This window comes from Eretmochelys imbricata, chromosome 1 (assembly GCF_965152235.1).
Source record: "Eretmochelys imbricata isolate rEreImb1 chromosome 1, rEreImb1.hap1, whole genome shotgun sequence".
Lineage (NCBI taxonomy): Eukaryota > Metazoa > Chordata > Testudines > Cheloniidae > Eretmochelys > Eretmochelys imbricata.
In genome coordinates, this window is record NC_135572.1 from 296,350,989 (window position 1) to 296,373,529 (window position 22,541).

At 40.4% G+C, this 22,541-nt stretch overlaps 1 protein-coding gene across 3 annotated transcripts in view; it reads left to right on the forward strand.

Annotated features, from left to right (window-relative positions):
- GRIP1 (glutamate receptor interacting protein 1) overlaps positions 1-22,541 on the forward strand; it is a 361,453-nt gene that overhangs the window by 280,142 nt on the left and 58,770 nt on the right. For 2 of the 3 annotated variants that reach the window (XM_077807750.1, XM_077807751.1), the window contains exons 8-10: positions 7,223-7,370; positions 9,298-9,467; positions 13,134-13,286. In XM_077807750.1, the coding sequence (XP_077663876.1) occupies positions 7,223-7,370; positions 9,298-9,467; positions 13,134-13,286 (471 nt within the window). Of the gene's footprint in view, positions 1-7,222; positions 7,371-9,297; positions 9,468-12,306; positions 12,463-13,133; positions 13,287-22,541 lie in introns of all 3 variants that reach the window. The other variant, XM_077807749.1, reaches the window with a different exon arrangement.

Genomic DNA, 22,541 nt, shown 5'->3' on the forward strand with positions numbered 1-22,541 from the left:
GTAGGCAATAAAGTTTTACATTGCTTTGTTTTTGAGTGTAGTTATGTAACAAAAAAAATCTACATTTGTAAGTTGCACTTTTACAATAAAGAGATTTCACTACAGTACTTGTATGAGGTGAATTGAAAAATACTATTGCTTTTGTTTATCTTTTTTACAGTGCAAATAATTGTAATAAAAATGTATAATATAAAGAGCAGTGTACACTTTGTATTCTGTGTTGTAATTGAAATCAATTTATGTGAAAATGTAGAAAGCATCCAAAACATATTTAAATAAATGGGGTACTCTATTAACAGTGTAATTAAAACTGCAATGAATCACAATTATTTTTTTAATCTCACAATTAATCACAATTAATTTTTTTGATCGTTTGACAGCCCGACTGTTTACATATATACAGACATGCAGCACTCCTGTAACAGGGCAAGGTGCTTCCTTTTCCACATTTCTGGAAACTGGCAGAGCTTTTCCATCAGTTTGGATCTCTTTTCTGATCAAAGGAACCCTGGGAACTGACAACGATCTCTCCTTTCACTTTGGGAGGAATCAGATTTTGTGAATGCCTGTGATTCATGTACTGATGATCAGTTGCCATTAGAAACCCACATGTTTAAATATCCTGTTGACCTCGAACAGCTACTGTGGGTGGTTTTACTTTTCTTTTTGGCTCACTGCATTTTTACTGGCTTTGGTCAGAGAAGCACAACAAAAAAGAGCTATGCAGGCTTTGCTGTTTATCTCTCTGAGGTGAACAGATTGTAGAACTTTGGAGCACCTAAGGAGGGAGATGCCACCGGAGAACCCAAATAACAGACCGAATAACAGTAGTAGTCTTTGAGTAGCTGTGTGTTTCAACAGCTGCTGCCCTCTTAAGCTCAACAGACTGTGTGAAATCCCTCCCTCTTCTCTATTTTAAAACTGTTTTATAATGATTATTTTCAACTTGTCTTGATGGTGATGGTTATGCCTGTCCTTTTAAGATGATAGCCTTTTACCTAAAAAATCAGAGCTCCCAAACAAGCAACCTCCCTATCTCTTCCGTTTATACAAGAGAAAAGTGGAGAGCACATACAGTTAGAAATAGGGCTCGAAATCTCTCCAGAAACACTGTTCTCATGTCATTTCAGCACTTCCTAGCTGAAACCAGAGGGTACTAGTAGACTTTGAACAGAAAAAAATTAAAAGTTAACAAGACTTTTTGAACCTTGCAAATTGTTCACTTTGCATTTGGTTTGGGATGAGGGATGACTTATTTTATCCAGACCTGTTTGCCCATCGCTGTTTGAGTCAGGAGCCGCTTTACCTCGAAACATACCATTCCGTGGCACGGGGCCCTCAACAACAGGGGGCCCCAAAACATAGCACGGGAACTAGGGGCACCGGGGGTGCTGCAGAACCCCCAAGTTTTATATGGGGCTCCTCTGCCGCCCTGCGCCCAGGGTCCCTGCTGCTACCCCGCACCCAAGGCTCTGTGGGCTCTGCTGCCACCCTTACCCAGGGCTCTGCGGGCTCTGCTGCTGCCCCGTTGGCCAGCCCAGCGAAGTGGGCAGAGACCCGCGTGGGCTGAACACCTACCTGACGGTGATGGGTGGGGCACGGCTCCATCAGCGGCCACCTGAGCGCCCTGCTGCCTCCGCACGCTGATCTCTGCTCGTCTCTCCTGACCTCTGGGTCCTTGCAAAGCAAGCGGCTGTGATCACCATTAGCCACCGCGGCCACGCTGCAGCTCCCATGGCCAGACTTAGGCACCTCCCTGTCTCCCCAGGACCCAGGCTGGTTCTCTGCTCCTAACAATATTTTTTAACATAAGTGGTGTGGGGCGGCAGCAGAGCCCCACATAAAACGTGGAGGTGCTGCAGCACCCCCTGCGCTCAGGGCCGCTGATGGGGGGACAAAGGGGCAGCTACCCCAGGGTGCAGCAATTTAAAAGGCCCCGGGGCTCCCAGCCACCGCCATCACTACTGTTGGGAGTGGGGGGGCGGGCGAAAATGAAACTGCGCACAGGGCCCCACTAACTCTAAACCTGCCACTGGTTTGAGTAGTACATTAAATATGATAGGCCTTTTTGCTAATGATCAAAGTTAACAAGCAAAAACGGTTCCCTACTATTTATCTGAAGAAATATGAATCTAGGCAAGGTTGTTGTTAGCATGCAGAAAGTAATTTCAAAGCCTCTGGGAGGTTTTAATCAAGCCTTGTATACTGATTGAGATGCACTGCTCAGAAGTGGGGAAACTGATTAACGAAATAAAAATTCTAGAGTGTTTTCCATGCAAACATTCATCAGTATATCTTATATAATTACATAGCCAGGAAATCAACACGGTGTGTAAATGCTTCAGTCATGGTGTAAATATCTTAATGACTGAAACATCTTTAGACATGAATAATTTATATCTGTATGGATTCATTTTTCATACCCATGCTTTACTTCAACATGATAAACTAACCCTTCTCTGTCAGGGGATATGCACTTGATTATCCTTTCCAGATTTCTCTTTCTTGTGCTTATTTTTCTCAGTTGGACACACTCCATTTCTTTTCTTCTGCTTTCTCTAAGGTAGTTATCTTATTTATTCACCTTGTCTACCTTAGTTTAGTTTACCTTCCCAGTACATCTCAACAGACATCTGGAAATGCTGCCAGGGCATAAGCTGATTTTTCCTTTTACAAGTAACTTTGCCAGCACTGCAGCAGCATCTTGAGACATTGACTCAGTATCACCAGATGACATTAGCATCTTCTTTTTTCCTTGTTGTTGTAGGGGAGACATAGATTATGGGAAGTACTTTCTAGTGACAGGCCAATGCCAGGTTAAAGTTTATCACTTGAAGAATCTTTATTGGTACAGCCCTTTGCCACAATATTTATGACAAAAATGGCTTTCTTATTTACAGAGTACCATAAATACGGATGCTTAAATAATATGTTTGTAGTTCCAAACATCAGTAGACAAAATTAGCTGAAAAAATGACAACAAGCACAGGACTGGGAGCCAGGAGTTCATAAGTTCTAGTCTCTGCAATGAACACTTTCTGCCGCCATAGGCAAGTTAACTAGGGAAAAATTTTCAAAAGGATACTTCTGGGTGCCTCTGTTTTGGGAGCTCAACTTGAGTCATTTTTGGCCTGATTTTCAGAGTTGCTAAGTGCCTTCTACTTCCATTGATTTTAATAGTGTATATGGATGTCCAGTACCTCTGGAAATCAGGCCCAAGGGGTCTCAGTTGGGCACAAAATTGAGGCACCCCAAATCAGTGGCCACTCTTGGAAATGTTAGCCTTAATTTCTTTACCTGAATTTTCCATCTGCAAGAAGGGGATGATAATATCAATCTACTTCACAGGAGGTTTTGTGAAGAATAATTAGCTAATACCTCTAACATAATGAACAATTCCACCCCACCCCTCTTTCTTCTCTTCACTCCCATTCATTCCTGTATACTAGTTATGAGGACCACCTGACCTCCATTACTTAATAGCATTTCCAGTTCTGTTTGTTTACTTCCCACACACGTTCTCCCCTGTATTTATGCTTTGGGACAATAATACAACATTTCACATTCTTAATCTTCGAGTACCTGTTTAGTGCTTTTTTCTTGGCCACTTGTTGAGTTACTGTCTTTGGCTTGTTCTTGGAACATCCCAATGTGTCGAAAGAATAGTAAATATGGCAGGGGACCAGCTTGGCTTAACGGTGAAATCCTAGCGGATCTTAAACATAAAAAAGAAGCTTACAAGAAGTGGAAGGTTGGACGTATGACCAGGGAAGAGTATAAAAATATTGCTTGGGCATGTAGGAATGAAATCAGGAGGGCCAAATCGCACCTGGAGCTGCAGCTAGCGAGAGATGTCAAGAGTAACAAGAAGGGTTTCTTCAGGTATGTTGGCAACAAGAAGAAAGCCAAGGAAAGTGTGGGCCCCTTAATGAATGAGGGAAGCAACCTAGTGACAGAGGATATGGAAAAAGCTAATGTACTCAATGCTTTTTTTGCCTCTGTCTTCACAAACAAGGTCAACTCCCAGACTGCTGCGCTGGGCATCACAACATGGGGAATAGATGGCCAGCCCTCTGTGGAGAAAGAGGTGGTTAGGGACTATTTAGAAAAGCTGGACATGCACAAGTCCATGGGGCCGGACGAGTTGCATCCGAGAGTGCTAAAGGAATTGGCGGCTGTGATTGCAGAGCCACTGGCCATTATCTTTGAAAACTCGTGGCGAACGGGGGAAGTCCCGGATGACTGGAAAAAGGCTAATGTAGTGCCAATCTTTAAAAAAGGGAAGGAGGAGGATCCTGGGAACTACAGGCCAGTCAGCCTCACCTCAGTCCCCGGAAAAATCATGGAGCAGGTCCTCAAAGAATCAATTCTGAAGCACTTACATGAGAGGAAAGTGATCAGGAACAGTCAGCATGGATTCACCAAGGGAAGGTCATGCCTGACTAATCTAATCGCCTTTTATGATGAGATTACTGGTTCTGTGGATGAAGGGAAAGCAGTGGATGTATTTTTTCTTGACTTTAGCAAAGCTTTTGACACTGTCTCCCACAGTATTCTTGTCAGCAAGTTAAAGAAGTATGGGCTGGATGAATGCACTATAAGGTGGGTAGAAAGTTGGCTAGATTGTCGGGCTCAACGGGTAGTGATCAATGGCTCCATGTCTAGTTGGCAGCCGGTGTCAAGTGGAGTGCCCCAGGGGTCGGTCCTGGGGCCGGTTTTGTTCAATATCTTCATAAATGATCTGGAGGATGGTGTGGATTGCACTCTCAGCAAATTTGTGGATGATACTAAACTGGGAGGAGTGGTAGATATGCTGGAGGGCAGGGATAGGATACAGAGGGACCTAGACAAATTGGAGGATTGGGCCAAAAGAAATCTGATGAGGTTCAGTAAAGATAAGTGCAGGGTCCTGCACTTAGGACAGAAGAACCCAATGCACAGCTACAGACTAGGGACCGAATGGCTAGGCAGCAGTTCTGCTTAAAAGGACCTAGGGGTGACAGTGGACGAGAAGCTGGATATGAGTCAGCAGTGTGCCCTTGTTGCCAAGAAGGCCAATGGCATGGGATGTATAAGTAGGGGCATAGTGAGCAGATCGAGGGATGTGATCGTCCCCCTCTATTCGACATTGGTGAGGCCTCATCTGGAGTACTGTGTCCAGTTTTGGGCCCCACACTACAAGAAGGATGTGGATAAATTGGAGAGAGTCCAGCGAAGGGCAACACAAATGATTAGGGGTCTGGAACACATGACTTATGAGGAGAGGCTGAGGGAACTGGGATTGTTTAGTCTGCAGAAGAGAAGAATGAGGGGCGATTTGATAGCTGCTTTCAACTACCTGAGAGGTGGTTCCAGAGAGGATGGTTCTAGACTATTCTCAGTGGTAGAAGAGGACAGGACAAGGAGTAATGGTCTCAAGTTGCAGTGGGAGAGGTTTAGGTTGGCTATTAGGAAAAACTTTTTCACTAAGAGGGTGGTGAAACACTGGAATGCGTTACCTAGGGAGGTGGTAGAATCTCCTTCCTTAGAAGTTTTTAAGGTCAGGCTTGACAAAGCTCTGGCTGGGATGATTTAACTGGGGATTGGTCCTGCTTTTGAGCAGGGGGTTGGACTAGATGACCTCCTGAAGTCCCTTTCCAACCCTGATATTCTATGATTCTATGATTGGATAGTTCCTTCTCCTTGTCAAGGATAGGACATCTATTGCACATGTGTCTTGAATCACACCATCACATTCTTCCTCTTCTACAGAATTCCATTTTCTGTCACACTTTGTGTATTGGAATTACATGACTGATTCTTTAAGATTCAATAAAAGACCTCATGTCCCCTTTACCTTTTCCTAGCTAGTTTAAATCCCAGCTAATAAACACTACCAATTTCAGTCCCAGCAGCTTCTATGTAGACTGTCACATCTAAACATGTGCCTCTCCTCACAGCAGGCATCCCAGTGTTCTGTGAACGAAAACTCCTTCTTTACATCCATTAAGTTTACTGCAATGTTAATATTCTCCTTTCTCCACTGATGCTTGGCACTGGGAGCACCTCTGAAAAGATCATTTACTTCGTCCCGGTTTTCAGTTGAGGTCTTACATCCCTGAAATGCATCTTCATTTTATCAAATCTCCCTTCACCTGTCTCATTTGTTGCCTGATTGTCAATAGTTGGTAGGGATTCCCCAGTTATTTTTCAGAATATACTTCACTCTTATTATCACATGCTTTATCTTGGCATTCAGGAGCCAGACTACCGTCTTTTTCCCTTGATCTGGGTAACAAATATTTTGGGCTTAGTTCCTCAACACAGAGTCACTAATTAGATTCATTTGCTGCTTTTTCTTTCTGTTTTCTATTCAGTGCTTTCTTCTTGGCCAGTTGTTGAGTTACTATTTTTGGACTGTTCTTTCTCCTTTTTAAGGACAGGGCATCTATGGCAGGTGTCTCTTGAATCATTCCACACAGCTTTCTCTTCTGCTCTTCATATTATTTCTAGTTGCCATACTGTCACCTTCTTCCATTTTCTCCACAATGGTCTTTTCCGTTATCTCAGCCTGAGTCTCTGGTGATTCCACCTCTCATCAAATGTTCCTTCACCTTTTTCTCTCAGTCATTTCAGTTACTATAAAAGGCCCTCCACTTCTCCAAAACTAAACCAGCTTGCACTTTTATACATTTTATACTTTTATACCTATTCACTTCCTATGTAGGTAGCTCTACTGGTCTTCATTCAGATATTGAAACATCTTTAACTTTTCACTGCCTTAGTTACTTAAATAGCATTCTATGTCCCTGATGAATTTTTATTTCAGTTGTTGTCTGTTAGCAAGTCATTCTGTTCTTTCTTTCCATCTCAGAATTGCATCTGTATGCTGTGCTTCATAGGGTTCTTCGAGTCAGAACTCTTGTGTGCCTAACCTCCACACCTTGTTATCAACAATGACTTTACTGCCCTCTCTTGAGCTTTCAAGCAAAGCATCACAGCCCTAGAAACTCACCTGTTCTCACTTTCATTCATTCCACACTCACAATATAGGCTCCCTAGTTAATTCTTTAAACCCCATAATCGCTCCCTCTGGAACTCCCCAGTCCAATGTGCTTTTCCTGTTTGCGGCCTAGAGAAATACAGTAATGGTAGAGATTTTCTGTGAAAATGAAACATGAAAATGGCACAGATACCAAATTGGTGTAATACTGAAATACTCTTTTTGGTCTAATTTTAACAGATTCGGTAGCAACAGCATCTGGACCATTGCTAGTCGAAGTTGCCAAAACTCCTGGTGCTGCTCTTGGGGTTGCACTAACTACCTCGATGTGCTGCAACAAACAGGTCATTGTCATAGACAAAATCAAATCTGCAAGTATTGCAGACAGGTGAGTGCTACAGAAGACTCTAAATTATAGGATTACGCATCCATTTTATATCTTATCAGTATTTTTGTTGCTGTTTAAAAAAACTTCCCTTGGCATTTTAGATGAATTTGACTGAAGAAGATGCTCTCAAGCTTGTTAGTGTTTAAAATTAACCCCTCTTGGCAGACAGTAGCTCTATAATGTAGAGCTTTTAAAAAGATTCTCAGACACCATTTTACTTTTGCTCATTCACACGGCATTAAACTACAGAAAAAACAAACCAACCCCCAACAATACCCTATGTCATCCCATAAACAAACACTATCTCCTCTTTCTAGTATGTCTGAACCTGTTTGCTTATGTTGTGCTGCACAGTAATTTGAAGGTTTGCTTGGTTTTTTTAAATATAATGCTGCAGCAGTGATTAGCATTAAAAATAAATACCCTGCTGCAATTCTTAAAGTAAGTCCCACATTATGAAACCTCTGTCAAAGTAAGTACATTCTGAGACTTAGCAACCATGAAGTGCTCTTTTAGGGTGCATCATTCATTCTTGTGGCACAGTGAAATGGAACTCCTTATACTTGGATTTTTTTCTTATTAGTATTTTAGAATACCACTGAGGTATTAGAAAGACTGGCTTCTGTATTTTAGAGTTATTTGATAAGGAAAATCCCTTTTTCAGCTCCATTTGAAAAATTCCACGTGAGATAAAATTATATTTACAAATGGAAAAAAAATGATTAGATACTTTCCCCCAGATCAGTGGTGGGGAACCTGCGGCCCATGGGCTGCACACGGCCCGTCAGGGTAATCCACTGGTGAGCTGCCAGACAATTCGTTTACATTTGCACAGCCGCCCGCGGCTCCCAGTGGCTGTGGTTCGCGGTTAGTAGCTCCCAGCACAGCCCTGTGCTGCTTCCCGCAGCTCCCATTGGCTGGGAACGGTGAACCATGGCCACTGGGAGCTGCAAGCGGCTGTGCAAATGTAAACAAACTGTCCGGTGGCCCACCAGTGGATTACCCTGACAGGCCGCAGGTTGTCCACCACTGCCCCAGATGGTGTAATCGCTGTACTAAAGCTGTGGGATCTTTTTTTAAAATTTGCCTTAAATATTATGTTTCAGCAGCAAATTTCTCCTGCATGTCCCCAGCCACCCTTCCTTGTAATTCCTCTTTGAAAATGGTGCTGTTAGTAGCACCCACTTGTAACAGTGAGTCTACAGCTCCACTGTGGGCTTTACCCTACAGTAGAACCTTTGAGAGTGACGGCCATTGATCCAGAGGGGTTCTCCAGCTCAATGGTGCAGGATGCTTTAATTTTCTCCCTCTGTTTTTTTCCCATTCCACAGGGGGTAACCAATTAAAGGAGCTGTCCACTTGACTGGTACGTCGGGATGCTGACTGCTGTGTTTGCATTTCTCAACTCATCCAGTAGCCAGTCTCTTGAGTGCAGCAAGATGTAGCAGCTAGCCCCCTCCCCACCCCACTCCTCGAGTCACCATGCCAGCCCTGGTTTCATTATTTGTTTGACTACTGCATAATTTCATCATCATTTACAGCTTTTGTACTAATAAATGTTTAACTATGAATAACTCAAAAAATGATGAACTGGGTGCTTGTGTGAGGGATATGAGCAGGCTTGCTGAGTCTCCTTAAGCTCTTCTCATTTATTCTGCTGCCATTCACACATATACTAGTAGTCAACTAGTATCCCATTCCAGTTCTGTGAGTGATGTCTTGACATATACTGTATTTACCGACTTGTATTTAAGATTTGTACTAATTGACTTAAAGTTTGGCCAGTGACAATCCTTATAAAATATTAAATTTTTCTCTCTAAAAATACACAGTCTCATAATTGCCATGACCAATTTGAAGGCTATAAAACTCATATACCAAGCAAAGAGCACAATTTATCATACTGAGTTTTTCTCCCTTTGTATAGATGTGGTGCATTACATGTAGGAGACCATATTCTGTCCATCGATGGTACCAGCATGGAGTACTGTACATTGGCAGAAGCAACACAGTTCTTGGCTAATACAGCAGACAATGTCAAACTTGAGATCCTTCCTCACCATCAGACTCGGCTAGCATTGAAGGGACCAGAACACGGTAAGGGGATCTGTAACACTAGATCCTACTTCCTCTTTCTTGCATGTTCATATCTACTGCCATTGCTGTAACTCAGGGAAAAGATATTGAGGTAATTTTATCTGTAACCTTTCTTTTCAGCTCTCCAGGTTATGCTTCTGAAAACCCCTAGCAAGCTGTGTACTGTTTGTTTACCTCAATCTATCCTCAGAAATCCCTAAAAATAAGGAGAAAATGTTTTGCTGAAAGTGCCCCTGCATAGTTCCAGTCATATTAAAAAAAGAGAGTTGGTGAATATACCTTTGTAGTTATATGCAAGGATATCTTTCTAGGGGAGCTCTCCCTAGACAACAAGGCAGCTGCCTTAAATTAACCAGAAGAGCCCAAATGTTTTGAGTATAGACTCCCAGGTGTTACTTAAAAATCACAGCCTACTCAAGAGGAAACATGCTTTATTGAAACAAATGTACCCTTGGGAACAATCCTTCATTGGCTGAGAGATGGACTGGATGATATAAGAGTACTTTGCATCACTATCTTCTATGATCTGTTGAGTCATTAAGGCTCTCGCTGCTGAACGCAGTTATCGTTCACCCTAGAATGTGCTCTGAATTATGAACTGGCAAAAAAAAAAAAACCACACCCAACCCAAAACCAACCAAAATATCTAAAGAGAGTTAATGGATGAATAAAGGGTTTATCCAATAATAATAATAATAATAATAAAAAAAGCAAGAGACCCCATTTGTTTTTAAGGTTTTTTTCTTTTATATTGGGATGCCAAGCTCATTCCTTTGTCTACTGCTGCTCCATAAATTTTACTGCAGCATTAAGAAGTCCTGGACTGGAATAGCTCAATGAATTACTAATGTACATGCAATAGGTTTATACAGAATTCTTATTGAATTGGAATGATCATTCTGCAAGATATGGAAATGTAATTTGTATGGTTTTCCACCTCATAGGACACTTTTTACATCTATCCACAGTTCAAGAGAAAAAACAGCAAGAGCTGCCAGATAATTTCCTGCTGGAAGCAGCCTTTTTAATTAAACAGGGCTCATAGCAACCTGAATATAATGAAAATCCGCCTGGCCATATTATTCTTATCAGATTTTAATTTTTACACCATGGTTAAAGCTCAGAAATTGACATAGATTATCAGAAGAAGAATCAGTTGAATTTGAAAAGTTATGATAGGAAACTACAATAAGTTTGATTCATTAAAACAAAATATTGAGATAGATTGTTACTAGGGCTGCTGGGATTTTCCTGGCCGCATTACCCTGCTTGATATGTAAGTTTTTATAGACTTCTTCAGGGTTACTTTTATTAGAATTAGATCAGTGAGCTGTTCAGGCCTTGGTCTATTGGACTGTGAAGTGAAGCTTAGTGGTTCTGTCCAGGAACTGAATGTCCTAATTTCACTGCAGGTGACCCTCAGATGGTTTATAATGTGGTGTTGGCAAAACATCTTTTATTTTTTAAGTCCAATACATTCCTTTCCTTTTACCTTCCCTCACCTGCCCTTTGTTGTAACGAAACATTCCACTGGGGTTGGGGCGGGCGAGGGAGGGCAATCTCTATTTAGATACAAAAGATTTAATGTATTCAGCCAAGAAAGAGATCCTACTTCTATAATATAAAATGGAGGAAAACTATAACTTTTCCTCTGGCATTTAGTTAGGCCTTGGACCAAATGCAGCTCATAGTGCTTGACAAATCCCACCTGATCTTTTAATACAAAGGTGAAGCCAAAGGCGAATACAGGCAGTGCTTAATTTGTTCTAGGGTTTGCCAGGGCTCTAGACTTGGCAGTTCATAGCCTCTGCACCTCTGGTGCTGCGTCAGTTATGAAAGTTAAAAAATTGTTTGAGCCTGGCACCTGATTGTTTGCGCCACAGCACTTCTTTCATTACAAATTAATCACTGACTACAGGTCACAAAATACTGTGTTCCGTCTTGTTCAGAGTGGACAGACCACAGTGCATCTAGAGATGCATCTCTGTACTAAAAATGAGGGTGGCTATTATCTGTACCATTTTGTATAATTTAGGAGCAGCCCCCTAGGTTTTGGCAAATCGATCAACATGAGCCAGTCCCTTCTCCCCACCCCACCCCTCCATTTATGGTTTTGACAAATTTTGGCCATTCCCATTTTGAGCACAAACCTGAGAGCAGGAATCAAATATGGTCTTAATTTTAATCCGGAAAATGAAAAGATCTGACGATCATGCTGCAAAACCATAAATAGTGACTTTAGACTTTTGCTTTGTCCTTCTTAATCAAGCCCCAAGATAGGATTTTTGTGTTGAGGGTTGAGTGAAGTAGTTTATTGCCCAGGGTAATATAATGCCAGTGATGGATGCTGGCAAAATTAAAATGTCAAAGCAGAAAATTGAAATGACTGACATGTAAACCACTTCAAATCATTATGGGAAATGTGATTTATAGACCCTTTTTATTTTCTTAATATGTACAAGTCCTGCTACTGCAGGTGGAGATTTGCAAACCTGTAATTACTAGTAAATATCAAACATCTCAATAATGTTGACTTAAGTATTTTTCTAAAAAGTTTTTAATCTTAGCTCTTAAGGCCAGAGGAGATTAGAAATTGATTCAGTACTTATCTTTTGGGGAAAAAAAAGCATTATTTCTGGGAAGATGAAAGGTTTCCATCCCTGAAGTTGATCACAGTGTTTGCTTATCACCAAGAAAAGGGACAAAGCCACATTAATTTTTCCCCCTTTTCAAATTGCTTTCATTTTTGTTACTTTTTATTTATGCAATTTGGTTACCTCTCCCTCTTCTCTGGTCCCTTTTTGTTTTCTTATTTTCTGTCATCCCTTCATGCGGGCAGTGAAGGTTCAAAGGAGCAACAGGCAACTTATCTGGGATTCCTGTGCCAGCAACCACAGCAGCCTCATCACCTACCACCATTATAACACCTACCACCCTGACCATTGCAGAATGCCAGCCTGGAAATTCCAGAAAACGCCTCCTCAAAAAAACCTTCGTAATGTTCCATGCTTTTTCCTCCTGACATATATATTTTTTTCTTCTTCCTCTCATACTTCTCTCATTTCAGTTTTATGGGTGTCACACTTTTTTTCATAACTATGACAAGGTTATTTCTGACAATGTATGCCTTTTTCTTTCTTTAATTGGACAGTCTTTGTAGATGGGGAAAGGCTTGAAAATTCTCAGTGACCTGTTTTTTAAACCATATTACTAGATTGTTAGGTTTCAGCACCTTATGTGCAGTATAATATTAGAATAAAAAGAATGGCTTACAAATGTTATGTCAGAAATTACCTATTAAAAAGGCATTTCTAGAGTCAATATTCAGACACATTGATTTACATTGATTCATGATTGTGTATCAAAAATATTTATTTTATGTACTTTATTTAAAATAAGGTGTATAGTACATATTTTTATTTTTGTGTCTACAGTGTTTTTGCTAGTTCCCAGCTCCTGCTTCCTTTTATGCCTCACATGGTGTTGAAATTCTGGCTATGCTGTTATCTATGGTCACACCTAAGGTTTGATATGTGTCTTTGTTATTAGATACACACACCATTTTTGTGCACCATACCCATTGATTCATGAGTGAGTTACAGGCTTATGCTGCACTGTTCCCTGCTATAGAATGCTGTGTACCAAGTGTCCAATTTTTTACAACAGCTTTGGTGTCTTCGTCCTTCTCTCCTACCTCCATGAGTGCATACAGCCTGAGTTCCCTGAACATGGGGACCTTACCTCGCAGCCTCTACTCCACCAGCCCACGCGGAACAATGATGAGGCGGCGAATGAAAAAGAAGGACTTCAAAAGCTCATGTAGGTGGTAACAGCAGTCATTTGAAGTGTGCAACAGATGGGGGCTGGGGAAACAAGATGAGAGAAAAGGCACAAAATTTACTGCAGTTTTACTTTGGTAAATATATTAAAGAGAAGTAGCCAGGAGAGCAGCAATAGTTTAGGTGTCAGTGTGTTTGATTTGCGGGGCAGGAATCAGCAATTGCAGTGTTGGCATCCAACACTAAAATGGGTTGATTACTTTTAGTTTGTGTAACCCATGATTAAAAATATGTATCATTTTAGTGTAGTTTGCTTCGGTACTCTCTGGATGGGTATGCAATGCTAGTTTTGGACCCCTCCAATACTTAAGCACAGTTGGGTGAGTTTATTATTCAGTTTGTACGAGGAAACTATCTAAAATCATTACAGTCATCATAAAAATACATACCATTTTAATATACGAGGTTGCTCTGCCTAACAGCCATTGATAGACCTATCCTCCATGAATTTATCTAATTATTTTTTGAGCCCACTTATACTTTTGGCCTCCATAACATCCCTTGGCAACAAGTTCCACTGGTTGACTTGCGTTGTGTGAAGAAGTACATCCTTATGTTTCTTTTAAACTTGCTGCCTACTAATTTCATTGGGTGCCCCTGATTCATGTCTTCTGTGAAGGGGTAAATAACATTTTCTTATTCTCTTTGTCTACACCAGTCATGATTTTGTAGACCTCTACCATATCCCCCCTTGGTCATCGGTTTTCTAGGCTGAACGGTCACAGTCTTTTTAATCTCTTCAGATGGAAGCTGTTCCTAATCATTTCTGTTGCCCTTCTCTGTAACTTTTCCATTTTGAGTATATCTTTTGTGAAATGGGACCACCAGAACTGCACGCAGTATTCAACGTGTGGGTGTACCATGGATTTATGTAGTGGCATTATGATATTTACTGTCTTCTTATCTATCCCTTTCTTAATGGTTCCTAACATTGTATTAGCTTTTTTATATTGCTGCTGCATATTGAGCAGACATTTTCAGAGAACTATCCACAATGACTTCAAGATCTCTTTCTTGAGTGGTAACAGCTATTAAACCCCGTAATTTAGTATGTATTATGTTTTCCAATGTGCATTACTTTGCATTTTTCAAACAGTGAATTTCATCTGCCATTTTGTTGCCAGTCACATAGTTTAGTGAGATCTCTTTGTAACACTTTGCAATCAGCTTTGGACTTAACTATCTCGAGTAATTTTGTATTGTCTGCAGACTTTGCCACTCACTGTTTATCCTCTTTTCTAGATCATTGGTGAATATGTTGAACAGCACTGGTCCCAGAACAGATCCTTGGGGGACCACACTATTTATCTCTCTCCATTGTGAAAACCGAACATTTATTCTTACCCTTTGTTTCCTATCTTTTAACTTGTTACTGGTCCATGAGAGGACCTTCCCTCTTATCCCAAAGACTGATTAGTTTGCTTATGAGCCTTTGGTGTGGGACTTTGTCAAAGGCTTTCTGAAAATCCAGTTACACTATATCAACAGGATCACCCGTGTCCCCCTGCTTGTTGACTCCCTCAAAGACTTCTAATAGATTGTTGAGGCATGATTTCCCTTTACAAAAGTTGTGTTGACTTTTCCCCAACAAATTGTATCCAATTATGTGTCTGAATATTGTGTTCTTTGCTATAGTTTTAACCAACTTGCCTGGTACTGAAGTTAGGCTTACTGGCCTCTAATTGCCAGGATCGCTTCTGGAGTCTTTTAAATAAATATTGGTGTTGTATTCTCTATCCTCTAGTCTGGTACAGATGCTGATTTAAGAGATAGGTTACGTAATATAGTTAATAGTTCTGCGATTTCATATATGAGTTCTGTCAGAACTCTTGGATGAATACCATCTGGTCCTCGTGACTTATTACTGTTACCAAGTTGTTCCAAAACTACTTCTGTTGGCACCTCAATCTGGGAAAGTTCCTCAGATTTGTCACGTAAAAAGAATGGCTCAGGTGTGACAACCTCCCTCGCATCCTCTGCAGAGAAGACCAATGCAAAGGTATTAATTTTGCTTCTCTGCAGTGGCCTTGTCTTCTTTGAGTGCTCCTTTAGCACCTCGATTGTCTAGTGATTGTTTGGCTGCCTTCCTGCTTCTGATATACTTTAAAAAATGTTTTGCTGTTAGTTTTTGTGTTTTTTATTAGATATTCTTCAAATTCTCTTCTGGTCTGCTTAATTATATTTTTATACTTGACTTGCCAGAGTTTATGCTCCTTTCTGTTTTTCTTAGTAGAATTTGACTTCCAATTTTTGAAGGATGCCTTTTGCCTCTAACCACCTATTTTATTTGGTTGTTTAGCCATGGTAGACTGTTTTTGATCCTCTTACTATTTTTGATTAGGGTATACATTTAGTCTGAGCCTTTATTATGGTGTTTTTAAATAGTTTCCATGCAACTTGCAGGCATTTCACTCTTGTTACTGTTCCTTTTAATTTCTGTTTAGCTAGCTTCCTCATTTTTGTGTAGTTCCCTTTTTTGAAGTTAAATGCTACTGTGGTGGATTTCTTTGGTATCTTCCGCCCTACAGAGATGTTAAATTTAATTACATTCTGGTCACTATTACTGAGTGGTTGAGCTATATTTGCCTCTTGGACCAGATCCTGGGCTTCACTTAAGACTAAATCAAAAATTGCCTCTCCCCTTGCGGGTTCCAGGACAAGCTGCTTCAAGAACCAGGTATTAACTGTGTCTAGAAATTTTATCTCTGCATCCCGTCCTGAGATGACATGTACCCCAACCAGTATGGGGATAATTGAAATCCCCCATTATTACCGAGTTTTCTATTTTTATAGTCTCTCTAATCTCCTTGGGCATTTCATGATAAATAGGTACCAGATACATTCAGCAGAGGGGCCATTTTTATATAGTTATTTTGCTGATTCCAGGCACTTTAAGTAGAGTATGTCAAACTACTGTCTTTCATTCTGAGAGTTTTTGCACATGATCCTGCAATCTGATACATAATGATGACCCTCCTGTGCCTACACAGATCCCCGCTGACTTGAATTGGACTCTGCACAGACATAAGGGTTGGCCCACATGGAGATCTATTGAGGTCAATGGGCATTCCTGCTTGGTTCAGCTTGCAGGATTGGGGCATTAGTCAGAGATGAATTTTCACTATTTCCACTGTTGAACAAGTTTCTCTTGGGGATGGCGGTGAGGGAAATTGTGGGATTCCATCACAGCACAAAGCACCGCCCCCTCTCAAAAATCTGCCATTGTCACAACAAAATGGTGGTTTCTTACCAATGTAAATCATCTCTGATATTTGTGGGAAATAGCAAATAACAACATGTGACACTGGGGGAGGGGGTGTTGCCTGTTTCTTTAGCAGTACAACTCTTTTCATATAGTTTTGCCCTTCATCAGATTTTTTTATCTGATCAGCCATTTGATCCAATACATGTTTTGACATGTCATCTGCTAATATATCCTTTGAGATCATTAGGAGATACTGTGTCAATCCATATTGTGGCGTTAATGGGATTAAGTATTATAAAGTATCAATCTCTTTCTCTCTCTACACATGCAGGTTTTATTATACAAATACCAGTTGAGTTGGAAAGGGATAGCAGTAAAATACTGCCCAAGGCAAAAATATTTCCTGAGATGGAGGTATCCTGTCAGACTGTGGTCATTCTGTGCAATTGAAGAAACTATTATTACCTGAGGCAATTTTATTACCGCCGTTGCCTCTGGAGACAGTCACTACTTATTTTTATGATATTTTTAGAATGTTTTTAATAAACATACATCTTTCAGTCAAATTCTCCCCTGTGCAGAGAGCCAACATAAAAGGGCATAAGTCTGCCCATGGGTGACTTTCACCCTTTAATCACATACACACTGCAACATATGAGAATGGTTCCTGCATTAAGGAGAAACTGGGGATTTAGCCAACCCAGGAAGCGATATTAAACCTCATGCTTCAGGTTTTAAACCAATCCCTAACTAATAGAGATTAGGATAACATCTAAAGTGGGGAGGAGGGGCTGATTACTCCACATCTGCCCACTGTGGGGTCTTTATGTAACCCACACACCTTCTGGGTGTGGTGTTCTGTCCCATCTAGTGGCACCAAGACCACTTAGAGATTAATGAGTTTGCTCTACAGCCTTAGCTAAGGGCCATATGGCTTTTAGCTCATGAAGTAGAGGCTCATGCATTTAGCTCCAGAGATCCCAGGTTCAATCCCACCCGCCAATGACCGGGGCCTGTTGGTGTTACATTTACACCTTCCTCTGAAGCATCTGGTGCTGGCCATTGTCATAGACAGAGCACTGCATTAGATGGCCATAGGTTCTGATTCAGTATGGCAATTCTTATGTCCCTCAGAGAGATGGCCACTTCCACTGCCAAGCGGAAGAATTTGGACAAGCCTGCCAGCTCCTTTTGTAGGGGATTAATGGGAGACTGGTCATATGTCCTTGTTTGACAAGAGTGATTTATGTCAGACATAGATTGTTGCCCTTTGCCTAGAAGAGCAATAGCACAATCTGTTTTGGGTTTAGTGACCAATTTCTAATCAGTCAGATTGTTGTGGGACAGTTTTAAATGTAAGTTGTAATAAGTCTGTCTGCTGAGGGAAGGGGAGAAGATATGTTGGTGAAGGGTGCGATAAAGTTTGCATTGCCCTTTGTTAGAAAAACCTGCATAACTAATATGCTCATCCCAAACTCGTGGTAATAAAGGGAACTATAAACATTTTATTGTTGTGAGTTTACAATGACTGTAATACTTATACAGGGCTTCCCAAACATGTGACTGTGAAAATTTAAGACACCTCCATGCCATCACATACTTTATTTATGCCACTTATTTTTCCTCTTCCTCTGCTTTTTCACCTTTAAAGTATGTTACTTACTATGGAAACAATTACGTCACTGTTTGGGTAGAGTTTAAATCCCCAAATGCTGGGCAGTGTGGCTACGTAAATACAAAGCGGTTGGCTCCAAGCTCTCCCCACCTCTTACTGTTTCCCTGGCTGTTTCCTACCAGGCTTGTCCTGCAGGCTGTTCCTCCAAGTCACTCCTGTAGTCCCCTCCTCCAGAGGGTCTTGTCTCCTGGGTGGCTTTTCACTAGCCTGTTGCTGAAGGTTCTTGTTTTCTGTGGCTTCTCAGCCACCCTGCCCTTCTGCTCTGCAGTCCTTTTACCATTGTAGTTGTTGTGAGTCCACCAGTCAGCCCTAGCTGAGCAAGCAGTTTGTTTCCCTATGAACTCTTTAGTGGCTGAAACAGAATGGGACACCCAGTGACAATCATCTACCACGTATTGCTATCATTGACTAATTTCTCCACTGCCTTTAGGAATATGGAGCATTTTACATTTGCCAAAGTTCCCCTGCTAACTTGTAATTATGCAGCTAAAATATCCCCTGTTCTCCTTTTAATAATTCTTGTCCTTCTTCTGTCACTATTAGGGGAATAAAAATAACAAATATGCTATCCCCATATTCAAGATTACAAATCTACATACTGCATAGCACACGGTAAACCAGTCCCCAGAAGGCCAACAACATTACACGTAGGAGAATTTAGTAAAATAGGTGCTTGCATATTCAATGTATGTATAAAAACATGCAATAAACTAGCCATCAGAATTAACAAAGATTCACTGCAGCCAGTATCCTACATGCTCTTCTTGCAGAAATACACCAATAGTACCCAAAGCCCTAATACACCGTAGTCAAACTCCAGACAAATTTTAGAGACAGGGAAATTTCCAAAGGTTTGGACTCCAGTTCTCAGAAGCATCCAAAAGTTCAGATGTTCAGCCAAACTATCCCAACCAATGAAGGCCTTAACCAACCCCTTTGTCTCCATTCATCCTTGATGTCGTTTAAGATGGAGGTCTGGTGCTTAGTCCTCCCTCCCTTCATACCAGCCTCTTCAAGAGTGCGTCATGTGGCTGTTTCTACCTACATATCCTGGATTTCCGAAAGAGGGAGCTGCCATGCCAGGGCTGCCCCCTCCTCTATCCACAAAGCCTTTTACATGTCCCTCAAGTAGTTGGAAGTGGCAAAGTCTGATCCCTACTGCAGTTAAACTGCAGGAGCCAGAAGCCCTTGCACAGTTGCTAAAGGTTTGGGGGCCTTCACTGCGCACACCCTAGAAGCTAGGCAGAGAGTATCCCTCTACTGGCAGCAGTGGGCGGCAGGTTTGTGCAAACCCTCCAGTGGAGTTTTATTGTTTGTAAGATTTTATTCATTTTTTGAACTTTGGTGGCACACTTAGACGCTGTACCTACATGAACAAAATATATATTTGGAAGTGTTTCAGCACTATAAGTATTAGGCCCTAATTTCAGTCGAATATCAGAGCTGTCATGAAGGAAGCTGAGGGAGGGAAAGAAGTTGAGTTGTTGGTGATGGGAGAGAGGGATGTGGCTAGTGAGTGGAATAATTGTCATTTGATGTTAAAGAAAGGGGAATGTGTGCAGTTATGAACTGTTAGAAGGTTTGCTTTGCAAGGACTTGGAAACTTCTGGCAGGTAGGTGGGACATCTGATAGCCATATAAATATAGACCCATGTTATCTAAATTTTCAGTCTTCAGACTATTGAAACCAGAGGTTTTTGTCTGTTTGTTTTTCATTCTTACTGCATATGGATGTTTAGTATTTAGTGATTACAAGACATTTGAGTACGAATTTATCTAACTCAGCATGTCTCAAGTTGAAAGAAGTGGTTAGAAAGAAGCTATGGGATGGGTGAATTAACAAAAACATAATTTTCATGAAGTAAAATATAAACATTATCAAGATTTGAGTAGCAAAAGAGAGAATATTCATTCTCATCTCAGAAAGTGCAGAAAACTAGCTTCAAAATCAACTGTCCTCTTGAATGAAACTTCAAAGTGAAAGAGAATAACACTGATGAGCTTGATTTCGCAAGTGAAATATTTTGATGCCATTGTCGTCACTGAATATACTACAGTAATCAGATACTGTGGTAACAAGGACAGTAGAAGTACCTAGACAGATACCTAGTCATGGAAACTTAATTGTGATCATAACTTTAATAACAGCTCTTCAACATCTGCTTCATTCAAGATGCCAGCCCATCCACAATTCTTCGCCTCCTAAAAAATGGCAAAGATCAACTGGTGATTATGCCATTAAAATAATTGAAGAATTTGAAATAAGACAGAAGCACTTTACCTTAGATATACTCCTCAAGACAGATTTCAACTTGCAAATGAAGAAACAAAAGGAAAAGTTAAAGAACAAAAAGAACTGGATTTGACATTAGTGCAAAATGCCTGGTTGAATATGAGAAGTGATCTGATAATGGCATAAGCAAGAGAAAAATATTGATTCTGTGTCTGAAAATAGACCCTCAGAATATTTTGCCTGAGTTGCTGATGATGCCACCCAAAAGGGCAGAGAAAACTATGACATGGAGGTCTTCATGATTTGCTTATAAAATGAAGAAAAATTAGGACTCTCAGATGTAATCATTCTCTGACCTATTCGTGGTTAGTACACTATTTAAATCTCATTGAGAAAGAAGCAATATCTAACACAATCCTAATGAACATTGTAGAAGTTTAAAAAAATTCTTCATCTGCCACCCTCAGTCTTATGGTAGGTTAATTGAAAAAGTTTAAATTGTATGCCAACAAGTCACAAATTTTTGAAAAACAAAAATATTGAAAAAAGCAAAATGGCCTCATAATTTTTAAAGCTATTTTCAACCAAAAAAGTCATTTGAAAAATGTCAGTCATCTGTTTTAGGAGTTTGTATTGATCAAGAGGAGAACTTTGATCAAAATATCACACCCATTTTACATAGCAAGAGATTCTGCAAATAGGCACTACATTTACAAAATGACTAATGGAGGTTTAAGGGACTTGACAGTTTACACACTGATGATGCTACTGTCAACATCTTAGGGGAAATTGGCAATAAATTGCCAATCATAGCAATAAAGAATGAACCACACACTCACAAAATCAAAAACCAATTCAGAGAAGCCACAGAATCTTTCTGTTCCATAGCTTACAGAGTTCAACATAAACAAAAAAGTCAAAGGTGAAGCCAGGACAGAAAAAGAAGGCTGAAATATTGCTGATGGAATGTAACCCCAGTTCCTTTCCTCTCTTCTAACATTCAACATGAAGCTCCAGAGATCTTCTCCAAATCTATATTTGTGAACTAGATTGTGGCACAGTTCATTACATCAAAATGGTGGAAAACTGTTGAAGTAAAATTGCAGAAGACAATTGAATTGAATTTGTCAATTTATAAAAATATGTGCACTTCTATCTAGCCAGCTTTGTTTTTCACCAAGCATGTTTTTAGTATATTCAGATTGATTTGGTCAAAACTTTATAGTAGTTTAGATGCCGGGGGAAAAAAGTTGGTAAAAAGATATTGCTAATGAATGACAGATATAAAAGAGTGCCTAAGCAGTTGGTAGACTGGGGACTCCATTATTGCATTCTTGTGTTTTACTTGCAGAATTGTTAGCTTTTCATTTTGGACAGTGTGTGCCTTTTTGTGATTGAGGAAAAGTCCCTTTAAGCCTTCTATGTTTGCCCCTAAAGAGCTGGCTAGCTAAAATTAGACTAAACGGGAAGCTGATGCACTAAACAGGAAGATGATGACCCAAAAAAAAAGAAAAGAAAAGATAAGGAGGGGAGAATTAAGGGAAGCTTGAGGAGTTTGTCTTTATAATATGTTCATAGTCCATTTCTTTTTTGGGGTGGTGCCTAAGTAGATGAGTGGAAGATAAGTGACATGAAAAAACAGTCTTGAGACCATGATACAAAACCATTGAAGCCAAAGGACAGACTCCTATTGACTACAGTGGGTATTGAATCAATTTGCAAATTGAGTTTGCAAAATCATATTAACTTGAAACTCAAAGCAAAAAACTAGTGCTATAAACCTTAAACTGAAGGAAATGTTTACACAAACCCCAAGGAAGGAAAACCATTGTGATTTTTCTACAGCTGTACTAACAACTTGTAAAATGCAAAATGTATTTAATAACAAGGAGTAACTTTGTCATTTTTTAATGAGTAAAAACAAAGCAAACTGTCCCTCCAATGAGCCATTCAATTTTAGCTAATTCCTTGTAGGCAGAAATGAGCCTTCAAGGAATTTAGAGGAGGAGTGGGTAGTAGCCTAGATTTGTACTGGAAAAACACTTGCAGTGCCATAAGTGCTGGAGTATTTAGGGATACCACTGCAATAGTGCTTCACATGTTTGACTAGAAACAGAACGAA